At 36.8% G+C, this 13,133-nt stretch overlaps 1 protein-coding gene across 1 annotated transcript; it reads right to left on the bottom strand.

Moving 5' to 3' along the window:
- Positions 1-3,536: 3,536 nt before the first annotated feature.
- Positions 3,537-10,665, bottom strand: LOC306769294 (cyclin-dependent kinase-like 4; the record flags this gene model as incomplete). Its single annotated transcript, XM_079257860.1, has 9 exons — positions 3,537-3,544; positions 4,871-5,012; positions 7,330-7,867; positions 7,963-8,051; positions 8,451-8,590; positions 8,663-8,775; positions 8,875-9,059; positions 9,359-9,553; positions 10,498-10,665. 9 exons carry the CDS (start codon positions 10,663-10,665, stop codon positions 3,537-3,539), a joined length of 1,578 nt encoding a protein of 525 aa, XP_079113986.1.
- Between the last annotated feature and the right edge of the window lie 2,468 nt (positions 10,666-13,133).

Below are 13,133 nucleotides of genomic sequence, written 5' to 3'. Positions count from 1 at the left end.
TTTACTGCATTTATTGTTATATTACCAACTGCTCAACCTATTATTTCCCTACCTTGGTAAATAAATGAGCTGAGTATTATTAGTCTTATTTACCGTCACAGTTTTTGTGTATTTAACTTGTGATGACAACAATCTAAACTACACAAACTCAACAAGCCAAAGTAGGAAATGACAGAGTTGCGTTAGTTTTCTTAAGTCCTAAGTTGTAACGATGCAAACAGAATTCACCAAAGAAGAAGTAAAATTCTACCTTCTTACCTACCTTCTTCTTCTCTAATTGATCTGCTGGGAAACATTTTCAGCAGGAGGAAACTACAAATGTTTACATATACACGAACACAATTCCCCAAAAAGACCAAGACATTGTGTAAAATTTAAGTATATATACAAATATTCCATGTAAAATAACTGAGAACAACTAATTTACAATGGTGATCTGGCAAGAGGCTCCAGCAAACAAAACAAGATCAATAAAGGCCAAAGAATAAAAACAATACAGACGAATCAAGTCTCACAACCAAATATAAGGAGGTGTGAAGTTAAATTTGATTGATCGATTTTATTCCCAATAAGCATAAACAACTAATCAGATGTTGAAACTGAGACATTTTATCTTGTTTTGGAAGATATAAGCTCCAGAAGCACATCTGTGAAAAGTTGGAACAGAAGCAACAAAAGGCTGAAAAAGTAACTGGTACAAATAAATAAAGTGGAGCAGCATCGGAAAACGAACTGGTAACAGGATGACTGGGTAGAAAAGGAGCATTGCAGAGAGGCAGAGTCTCTGATGGGAAGAAAATAAAGACTTCCTCCAGTCTGAGACAAGCTGAGACTAAAAAAATACTGTGGAACAATTTTAGGAAAATTTTCTTCAACATTAAATTGTCGAGACACCAAAAGTCTTTGAAAAAGGGAGGAATCTCTGTATGCTTTGGACAAGGCAAAAGTAGAAGAAAAAAAAAAACATGTTCATGATCTTTGGATCCCCAGGCAGCACTGGAGAGACGATTCTCTCATGTAAATCCCGACACAGACCACACTTAAATTTTACAGTGTCCCAGTAACACAGTGGGAGACTGGGGTTGAAAATTTATTGCAATAAAACTAAACTGGGGAATTTTCTTCTTTTTTTTTTTCTTTTTCTCATCTGTTTCACAATTTTTTAGTAAGTTAAAAAAAAAAAATTGTTTAATGAATAAGCTATCTTATGAACTTTTCCGTATTTTTACACTAATTTCATAATAATTCAGATGACTGCCATGTATGATGGCATCATACATACCAGTACAATGTCACCAGAAGCCGATTGGTGTCCTTTTTCTAATGTTGTCATGGATTAAATTCCTAATTTTCAGGAGGACAGAAATGTAAATGATCAAAGTTTTTGGAAAAGAGGAGTTAGAATAAATGCAGAAAGAAATTTTATATCCAATCTTGGTTCAATATTATGTCTAATGATCTCTCTAATGGTTAAATAACTTGTACCTACTGCTTGGTTAGGTTTAGGCACCAAAACTAGTTTATTATAGACAGTTTAGGCAGGCTGATGTTGGTTATAAAACATCTGTTCTAAGTCAACAAGATCATTGCACCATTTTTCTTTGAAGCCTTTCCAATAAACCTGGCTGGCTAAAATGTTTTTTAAGATAAAAATGTTTCTGATTTTTTTTATTTATTTATTTATTTATTTATTTATTTATTTAGCTATCTATTAATTTTTTTTTTTTTTTTACTTTTATTTAAGCAGGAATTCCCACTGAGATCAGAAATTTCTTTTACAAGAGACCTGGCCAAGGTAGCAGCCATACAGAGTCAAAACTATTTAAAACAAATGTAAAACAAAAGCTGAATTAAATACAGAATTAAATACAATAAAGCCAGAGATGGCCTTTTAAGAAAAAACAGTGACGTTCCTCCTTCCCTGCATTCTTCAGGATAATCTTAAAATCAAAAAATGGATATAAATGTTTTTAATTTCATGACTTTTTGGAGATTATTCCATGACCATGGTGTGTGGTAGGAAAACACTGTTTTGCCAAAAACTGTGTAAACCCGACGCACATTTTGGAGCAAAAATGGAAAGGTACGCTAATAATGAGCACAAAAACAGATTGACAAAAAGGTGCTGAGGTATACTCTGGAAGTTTACCTGATAGATTCCTTCAGTTTGAGTTTTATTTCACTGAAACTTCTAACTCTTAGCATTTGTTTATTCTGGAGTGTTTGACGGAATGAGAATGTCCGCCAATATTTATTAAAATCAAACAGTATGTAGTAAGTTCTTTGTTATTTAATGACATTATGCATTAAACTCCACTGGAAAACCATCCAGATGGGTTTTAATTTTGGAAATTGGTTTAAACAATGTCTGAGGTTGCACAGGAAGTGCAATCTAAACTTTACTGACAAAAACTTCACAACAAGAGAAAAATTAAGTTAAAAATGAAGCTGAAAAGCTGCATAGACCTGATTCCTGCAGTTTATGTTCATCATAACGTTGCTCTGATTTCTCTCCATCAGCTCAGCCGTTTCCACCTCTGTCGGACTTTGAGCTTCCAGAAATTGATGGCTTTGCTGTAGATGACATCTGCAAGGTTTTTGTAGTCACATCTGATGCCACACCTCCCATACCCACAACTGAACCAGTAACCACCCCACCTGTCACCAAAAAAGTAAACACATGATCCGAGAAATCATTTGAGTGGTTGAAACTGGTTCTAATAATTATTTGTATTTGTTAAAAGATCAAAACAAATAAAGTTATTAATGTTTTTTCAGCAAGTGATGACTACAGCCAGAAAACCAACCATCACATCATCACCAAGGAAACCAGAAACCAACGCACCAATCAGGTCACAGCCAGATGTGGGGAAACGAGTCAGCGACACAAACCAGGCTCTCAATCACCTTTACTACCTCCTGGCCAATAGCAAAGGAGGTGTGGCCGGTTCTTGGCCAATCGGAGGTAACGGTATGTCGTCGAGCAGTGACGAGTCAGCGGCAGTCTGGAAAGTGGCCGCGATTTCTTCCGAGGACTCCAGTGACGAGTCTTAAAGTCATGTTTGTTTGGTTTTTTTTTTTACATCTTTTTACATTTCATCCTTTATATAATCAGTTTTTCATCAAATTAATTGCAATCTTGAGAAAAGTCTTCTCTTGTTGATCTTTATAATGTTGTGTCTTTTGACCATTAAATGCAATAAAAGAGAAGTTTGTCAACGACCTTGTTTTTTTTCTTTAATTATTATAGTTAATTTTATGCTAATCTCATTATTGTACTGTGTTTAGAAATTAATTTATGGTGTTTTAAACACATTAAACATTTTAAAACATAAAATTGCATAAAAAAAAAACATTTAAAAACCATTAAAATTTTAAATAGTATTTTTTCCCCCTATTTAGTTGTTTGTAAAAAACTATTAAATTTAACGTCGACATGGTGTGCCTGAATAAGTATAAACAAAAAGACTCAGACAAGGCAACAAAGCGATTTAAGTCAATCTAAAGTCACCCCTGGTTATACTGGCATGTTGCTGTCACCGACCTTAAAAACAACATTGGGACCTTATCATGTCATAATGAGATACCTCATTCTAAAAACGTCCAACATAAAAACATATAATATGATAAGTTGTATTATTAAAAACATAAAACTAATAGTGTTATTGTAAAAAAATGTGAAACAATACGTTATAATGTGATGGAGGTTTAATGTAAAAACAACAAACTTACCACTTTATAATGTGATATAACTTTTTATTGTAAAATACGTGAAACTTTCTACATTTTGATGTAAGTTTTATACTAAAACCTTACACTAATGACATAATAAGGTAATAAGTTTTATTCTTTAAAGGTTAACCTAATTTTGGTATAATGTTCATTATTTTACATCACGTTAAAATGTCATAATTCTTTTATTTGTGCCTGCTGTAGGCGTCCGCAGACATCAGGTATTGACAGCAGTTTAGTGTTAAATGAAGACACAAAAACATTGTATCACAGTAAACAGCAGTGCATTTATTGTGTTTGTTTTGGTGTGTTTGTGTCAATGTGTTCAGGTGGTTCTGATGGACTGGACGGACCTTGATGTTTATCTCTCCTCTGATCCTTTGCTGTGCATTTGTTGTGTTTGCCTGAGAAAATATCAAAGGATTAGTCATTTATTTAGATGTCCCGTAGTTTGTACAAAATTTGAGTAGAGAATAATATTAATCTTGTTGGTGCAGTCATGCTCTAATGAGCTGCTTCTGGTTGGAACAGTTTTGATATTTAAAGCCAAAGAAAAACAATGGGGAAAAGTCTAATTTTTGTTTTTCTTATTTCTTTATTTGACCCTTTAATAAAAAAAATAATAATAATAAAAAAAAAATAAAAAAAAAACATTTAAAATATTTTTTTCTAAATTTACCATTTATTACCTTATAATTTGTAAAAAATTGTTGTGATGGTCTTCAGCTCTTTGTGTCCACCGGGATTTCAAAAATTTGTAGGATAAGATGAATACTGCATCAATGATTTTTATTGTAAAGATGATTGTATTGTATTTAAGTTTTATTGTAACTTTTTTTTCCAATTAATTTGTTTGCTTTGATTAAAACTATTTCATTGCATTTCATAAGGACAAACACTACAGGAAGTATTTTAGCTAAGACCTGCCAGCAGCGTTCCTTGGGACACTTTAAGATGTCGTTCACACACTCTTGTTTCTCATATTTACTTTAAATGTAATTAAATCTCGGATTCTGGGTCCTTTACTTTTAGCTTTAGCTGCATGAGAAAGTAAACTTTCAGTAGAAACCCAGTTTCTGCCCAGAATGACGACAGGAGCTCAATGCAGAACACAAATCATGCCTTAAACATCGTGCACCTTCTCTTCCTCTGAGATCTGAGTTCTTTAAATCCGGGAAATGAAGGCGTGACTTGGTTTTGGTCAAGGCACCGCTGCTGTTACCAAGGTTATTGTGGTCAGACAGGAAGGAACGTTCCCGTACGAGACTGTTGTCTGATGCCTGCAAGGACATAACATTATCTTTAGAGGAGACCTAGCCCCGATTTTATTCTAATAAACCAGAAAGACCCCAAATCATACTTTTACCTGGAAGGTGAAGGACCCTGAAATATGAACCTGTCGACCAAACATGTCACCATGATTCCTTGTTTTGTCAACACATCTGTCACACAAATAGAAAAAAAGACATGTCAAATGAGGCTAAAATTAATTACTGAACAGGGAAGCATTTTTTTTCTTCTCTAAATGTTAGCATGTGTTTACTCAGAGCTGTATAGGAGGAACATCCTTTCTGTACTTAGCATTAGAATCATGGCTATAGAAAGGCTCACATAGATTAAACTGTTCTGTTGACTTTTCATTGCAACCTTTGTTGCAGCACCTTTATCGGCTTGAAACAGAAGACTCACTTACTGCTAATTTAAACCAAACCAAACCCATTTAAACCAAACAACTCAATTATATAAAAGTGGTTCAGTTTATTTGTCTGGCTGAAGCACAAGAAGTACATTGGATGTGCTGATAATCTGGTAGCTGTGTGGAACCAAACAACTCCCATCTACGCATCTACAAACTTAAAGCCAATTTCCACCAAAGAAACATAAACATACATATTTTCATGTTGGGCAAAAGCTGGGAAGGATGTTTAGATATCTGATCCGACCCATCTTGCTTTTTTGGGACCCTTCTGTTTGGATCTCAATCATACCAATACAACCCTCAAGAGCGGAGCTTGATACACTAAAATTCATTGATTGGTTGCTCCATTTTTTTATGGAAATTACAAGTGTATTATTTTCAATATGGTTGAGATTGGAATTGAAAAATAAAATCTGATCCTTAGAAGGCAGAGTTTTGGCTTGAATGGGTCTTATATGGGTCACAACTTCATACTTTAATGGTCTGCGCTGTGAGAACTACCTATGACTCTGAGTCCCATAATGGAAACCTGCTCCATGGGTAAGGTGATCACTGACAGCTGGATTGTTGGCATTGACAGAGAGCAAAGACATAAGAGTTGTGGAGGATGGATGGAGGAAGAGAGGAGTGGAAGAAGGAGGAGGTGGGGGAGAAAATGTAGGTGACTGGGGTAGAGTGAAATCAAGTTCATTTAGGTCTGTAGCATCCCCACTGTGAAGGACGAAGCTTCTTGTTGAAGTTTTGTGGTCCTCAGATGTGGTTGAAGTCAAATCTGGGAATGCTGATACAACTGTGTCTTTTCTTTCTGGTTTGTCATTTTTCTTCTTGATTTCAGCAACAAAGGTAGTTTTCTGAGTCTTGGGGGTGTCTGTGGACTTCTTATGGTTGCTAAAGGATCCAGGCTTCGTTAGGTTCTGTTTGGGGCGAAGGACATTGAAGGATTTGGAATCAGGTTCCGAGATTGTGCTCTTTTGTCTTTTGTAATTACTTAAGTTTCCATTGGCCTTTGAAATCTGATTTATGAACGGATTAGCTGCATAACTAATAGGATAAACTAAATCCTCTTGGTTCTCCTTTTCTGATGCTTTTAGTACTTTTGGATCAGAGGATCCTTCTAATGCGTTTTCATCCAGCAGGGTGGTTGAAGTTTTTCGGTCTTCTCTTGTGATCTTAGCACTCGGCCAACTAGCACAAGAAGGCTCTGATGTTTCAGTATCTCCATCGGAAGCACATGACATAGGAACATGTTTTGCAGTGGTTTCTGTCACTGGATTCATCTTTAAAAGTCCATGTTTTTCTTCAATATCCTTTTCCTCTAAAGGTTCTTTGGCTTTTGAAGGATTCATTGAAAAGCTGCTTGTTTTGGATGCCTTTGGATGTGAGCTTCCTTTGGGTAAGGCAGGACTGCCATCTCTAAAGACAGTGGAAGGCTCTTCTGAAGCACCTGAAGTAGGAGTCTTTAAAGGATTAGTTGACAAGAACCGGATGTTATTTTTAGTTTTAGAACCTCCGCTTGCGGTAGTGTTGGATGCTTTTGGGCTTGACGGCACGTCTTTTGGACTGTCAGAGGTCCCTAGTTCTGTGTCCGCTGCCAGGTGGTTGGTCTTAAACACTGAGGTGGTGCTCGTCTTTGTGAAAGAAAGCGGTTTTGGTGCTGAGACTTCAGTATGGTCCTTACCGGAGAGTTCAGAGTATTTTCGCTCCAACTGAGCATCTATTTGATTGACTGCTGATTCTGAAGCAGCTGTTGAAGATAAACTCAAATTATTTTGAACATTAGTTGAATTTTTGGACACTTTAGAGTTTGTGATACTCCGGCTTTTTGCAAACTCTTGGCTTGGCTCAGATTTTGATAAACTCCTTGTTTTCATTGTGCTTTGTGTTTTATTTTCTGCTACGTCTGAGCCTCTAAAGTCCACTTCTTTAATATTTTTCAGATGGTCTTTGCTTGGTTCTGGAGAAACAGTCCTTTTACGTTCATCATTTTCTGCCACTGAGTTTTTGCCCTTCAGACTTCCTGTGGTCTTGGTTGCATATACCGGCTCAGAGATTGTAGTTTTAGTTGATTTAGATATCTCTGACACCTTCCTCAACTCTGCACCAGCAACTTTTCCTGGTTTACTTTTCATGGCCATAGAAGACTGCGCTGCATTATGGATACCCTTGTTACTCTGAGATTTGGATTGTTTGGTCATTAAAGGTTCTGAGGTGTTGCGAATTGTTTTAGATATTTTTGAAGGTTGTTTTCCTTTAGCTTTTTCCATCTTTTCCTTGTTTACTCTCTCATCCATGTCTTCAGGTTGTTTCCTGTCCTTGCCTCTGCGGTTTTTCTCATCCCCTTCCTCCCGGTCTTGTCTTGGGGTTTTGGTTATTTTGGGCAGGGTGGAGTTCTCACGGTGCTCTTTTTGGATCTTGGCATTAAGCTCATCCAAAAATCTGTGATGGCATAAGAAATATGACACATTATAAGATGTATAATAAACCTTAGATTCTGGTTTGTAAAAATGAACCACATAACAACAAAGATCGACCTGATATGGAAAGAGTCTTGTGTGAAGAGAAGATGTTCTAACAGTTCTGAACACTGAGCTCGTCTTTCTGGATCCATCTCAAGACACCTCTGATAAATAAAAAAAATTAAAAAAAAAGACAATATTGTTTAGTTTTATTTGATAGCTGTAATTATTGATGGGAAAAGAAGTCTTGTGGTGTCAAGTGGGAACTAAACTGGTTGAACTTCTCTAATGGTTACCATACCAATACTTTAATTCCTGCACTCAGAGAGTAAATTCTCTCATTTTAATTATAGTTTCTATCTGAACTTTTGCAGCCATAATACTCTTTTCCCTTCCTCCATTTACATGCTTGCTTCTTTTTAAATCAGTGCAAAGGGACCCTCGTGAGGTTAAGTTGCTTCATGTAGATCAGTGGTTTTCAAAACTTTTCCTACAGGGCTCCCTTTTTATCTATGGCAATAATGTCACGTGGCAGTGATTGGACTAAGTAGAGTGAACTGTACCTGAGCCAGGTCAACGGCGGTCGGTGGGATTGTGGGAAAGCGCTGCAGCAGCGGGACTGTGGCTGAACATTCAGGCAGTTTGACTCCAGAAAAGACGGGATTTCTGTAGAACAGCTCTTGGTGATGAGTCACCAGGTTACCTACAGCAGAAAAGCAACCAGCGTACAGTCAGCATGAAGAGATGGTATGATGCTGCCACTTCAAGCTCTTACCAAAGCACTTGACGATGTGATATAGTTGGTCGAGGTCAGAGTCTCCTGGAAACAGAGGCTGACCTGTTAACATTTCAATCAACAGACAACCCACAGCCCACACGTCAACTGGTCTGCATGCACACAAAAGCACAAACAGATGTATACATTTCAGTGTTTTATCAGAAAACAACCTGCAGGTAACATCCTGAGGTCAGTATTTGGATACTCACTTGCCATATTTTATGTCTCCCACGAGTAATTCAGGAGCTCTATACCAACGAGTAGCTACATAGTCGGTGTAAAAAGTCCCTTCGGAGGGCGATGCCATTGTGCGGGCAAAGCCAAAATCACATAGTTTGACCACACCTCCATGAGAGATGAGGATGTTTTCTGGTTTGATGTCACGATGGATGACCTGAAACATGGGAGAGAGAATCCATATGCTGGAATGTCCTATACTGGAGTCTCACTACAGACATATATTCAAAATTGCCTGTGGTTCTGCTGGTTTACAGTAAGGGCAGGATTACAGTAACCAAACAGGCCAACTAAGTTAAAAAAAAAACTAAATAAAACCAACCTTTTAGGATGTTCCCATGGCAAGGGAAACTAGTTGGTTGAAGGTTTGTAAATTCAACAGGATGCAAACTTCAGACTAGCATTAAAACATGGTACCAGCTGAACGTCGGTCAGTATTTCAACTTTTATCCTCACGTTTTGCTGGTGGCAGAAGTCAGCAGCCCTCAGGATCTGGTACAGGTACTGCCGGATGGTGTTCAGGCCAAGTCCGCTCGGATGTTGTTCCAGATCATCCAGAAGTGTGCGGTCCACGAATTCAAACACCAGATACCAGCGACGGCGACGCTTCCACACCTCGAGGAGGTTCACCAAGTTGTCGTGGTGCAATTGCTTTATGGTGTTTCAGATTGGCAAGAGCAAGATGGACACTGTTAATACGTTTATGAATAAAGGACGAAAGGTTGGTAAATACTCTCCAAGAACAGAGGACTTTGTTACTGTTCTCAACTTCAAACCAACAGAATGACACCATTGTTGTTCTTAGTTGCTTTAATTCCCTCCTCCTTCAGGCTATTAGAGGGCATCTGCTCTCCCAAAACTGCCATAAAAACATTACTGAATAATATGTTTCCACTTTACCCCCTCAAATTGCTCATTTAACCTCAGTCCTTATCAAAACTACCAAATTATGTAATTATTCTAATTACTTCAGCCTTTGAAATGAAAGTTTGATTACTTTATGTCACTATTTTATTAAAAAATGTCAATTTACTTACAGTATGTGTAAGCAGGGTTGGGGCTTTATTTAAAGATCAAATTCAATGTTTTTTACTTATTTTCAGTACATTTTAGACTGATTTTTAAACAATTCCCCCAGCTAGCAAACATTTTATGGAAAATAATTTCTTGCAAGTCTTTCCTTTGTTTGTTGTTATTAAAAAAAAAAAAAGTGACATAAACTAATTTAATTAGTATTTAAAGGGTTAAAATTATGTGGAATTATGGCATATTTAAAAGTCTTGGTTTAGACTAAAAGCTAAATGAAAAATATAAGCAAAAGAAATGGGGAAAAATATAAATCTGTAATGTTTTAATAACAGTTTAATAGCAGTTTTGTGGGAGGACTTTTTTGCCCTCTAATGATCTGAATGGTAATAAATAGAAGTGACCATCAAGGGGTAACTTAAGCATAACAGTGATGTTTTAGAGCTGAGATAGCTCATGTGAGGCCATAATAGGATAAAAAGATATTTTTCTGTGTTAAATCAGTAAATGGGTCTAAAAGATTAATTTTGGTAGGTTTCAGGCTAGCTAATGAACTGACTGACAGATACCCTGAGCAGCTTGATCTCCCTGAGAGCAATCTTCTTCACTGTCTTGTCATCATCAGAGTCCATGAATTTCTTTATAGCAACCAGGCGGCCAGAGTCTCGGTGGCGGCACTTGAGCACGGTGCCATAGCTTCCTTCCCCGATTTGACCCAGAGACTCATAACGCTCCATCTGGTTCTCCTCTGCTGGGACAAAAAAGTCCAGAAAGTTTCTCAGTGAAACAATTTTAAAAAAAATTTGCTTACTTTAATAGCAGAAATTATAATGCATCTTTTGTTTGCTGAACTTCATTCATGTGTATGTTTTTATTAATTTATGAACATGAAATATTAATCACTTCTGTTTTCTGGTACAGCCATCGCCTGTATCATCCTGAAACAGGTCAAACATGCATGTCTGGAGCACCAAAGTGGCAACTATAGCAAAGTCCATGCTCACAAGTGTTGCTAATCTTGTGTAATCAGACAACTAACTGGCAGCAGCTGGAGTAATGATGCTCAAAACACACAGTTAATGTAGAAAAGTTTTTCATGAAAAAAACACATACTAAACTTTGCTGCCCACCCCACAAATCCAATTACAGACGTGGTTTCATTTCAAAGAGGAATAAAAAGGTAACACATGCATACTTACAAACTAAACAAATAAATGGTTATTTTAAAATAAGAAGAGGAAGACTCAAAGTAGCTGTTTTATGACAAACATGTTAAGACTTAAATATAGAAGAAAGAGGAAATTTCTTACTTTGAATCCATTTTTTTTTCTGACACTGCCCATAAATTCCTCTCAGTCGTTTCACTAACATTGTTCACATTAACACATGCTGTAAACAATCATCTAATTGTGAATATTAGCATAGAAGCAGCAGAAATGTCCTGAGTGACATAATTTTTATTTAAACACTGGCAGGTGAAGAGCTGCTGTAAAGACATTGCAGACAACACACCGCGTTACAAACACACACACACACACACACACAGCAACCTACCGACCTTCCAGCTGATCTCCTTTTATCGCTTTAATCTGCTGAGCTCCGGTAACGTAAACATGGGAGTAACGCTGTGTTCGTGTGAACGTGTCGATGTCACTGGAAAAGACAAACCCGCGACCTCGCGTCTGTCGCCCTCCGCGTTGCTATAGTAACGCCCCCCGCCGCTCGTTGTTGTTGTCGGGAGTTTGTTTCGGCTGTTTAGGAAATTCTCAGTAAAGCAAAATGGTCAATCCGTATTATGAATTATGTGAAATTATGGAAATAAACATGACCGGCAGTCATTACAAGCACTTTGCTGAGGGCATGTAATGCCTAAAGAAAGTGTTTATATCGTTTAAATAAGAAATGCTGCGACTGTATTTTTCGTCACTTCCACGCGGGCTTCACCTTTAACCCAGGGATGCCCACAGAAAATGTTTTTCAGGGGTGGCCAGGGGCGATTTTTGGATCAGAGGTTTAGGGGGGCTGAGCACACAGAGCAGCCTGCCAAGATAGATATCACAATTTTTACATAAATAGTTTCATTCCCACATTTGTGAGAGAAAAGAAAAAACACTTTATGAGAAAGTCTTTGACTAAACCATCAAATCTGATTCAAGTTATTTAAATTCTGAGACACAGTAAAAGATCCAAAGAGATCCACACACATAAACAACATGTTTGTGTCTTGAGTAAACCATATTACTACCAAATAAGCCAAAAATGGATCTTGGTTTAATTTTTTGTACTTTTATTTGATGCAAAATGCATCATGTGTAAAACACATTAACAGAAAGTGACTTTTTCTATTTATAAATACAATGCATAAGTTAAAAAAAAAAAAAAAAACACTTTTAAAAAAAGAAAAGAGCTTCAAATCTACAAAACATATAAAAATTATTTTTAGAAAAAATAAATAAAATAAAATAGGGAACCCTGTCTGTACATTATATGCAATCTATGGTGAGTTATGGATTCAGCAGATTAGTCCTGATATACTCTTACTTGAACTGTCTCAATTATAATCAACATTCTTGAGGGGGAAAAAAAAACAAAAAAAACAACACTAATTTTCATGTAACCGGGGCGAATTTTTGTTACCTTGGGTTCAGCTGTAGAGCTGCAAAGTAGCAGGTATGGCACAAAGGTTGGAAACAGGATACTGATTAGTAGAAATTAGTTTAAATGATAAATAGACTAGTTATACAGCACTTTTCTGGTCATATGTTGACTATTCAAAATGCGTTCATGCCACGTCACAGTCACTCAATCACACACACATTCATACTGTATTTCTATTGATAATATAATGAATGCTTTTTGCTGTGATACACTTTCATTTCCCTGGTAGGCATACAAGGACATATGCATTCATCACAATTATCTGCAACAGTGCTTCCTGGGGTCCTTTGGCAAAGTACAATCACATATCTATGCACATATCTATGCACATATGTATGACGTGAGCCATTATCCTTTGCAGTTTGGGGAAAATGCCACCAACAGAAGCTCTCTGTCTCCATCTAATGGTGCTGTTGCTATACTGCACTTTTCTGCCTAGTACAGTAGATATACATATTTAAGTACAAAACACAGGACCACCTAAAACATTCCTTAATTAAAAATCTTAAGACTGACTTGGGTGACCTTTAGCGATACCTCTAGTTAT

The sequence above is a fragment of the Telmatherina bonti genome (genome assembly GCF_933228915.1).
Source record: "Telmatherina bonti genome assembly, chromosome: 18".
Lineage (NCBI taxonomy): Eukaryota > Metazoa > Chordata > Actinopteri > Atheriniformes > Telmatherinidae > Telmatherina > Telmatherina bonti.
Note: the sequence above shows the minus strand (reverse complement) of the source record. Positions and strands in the feature narration are given on the sequence as shown.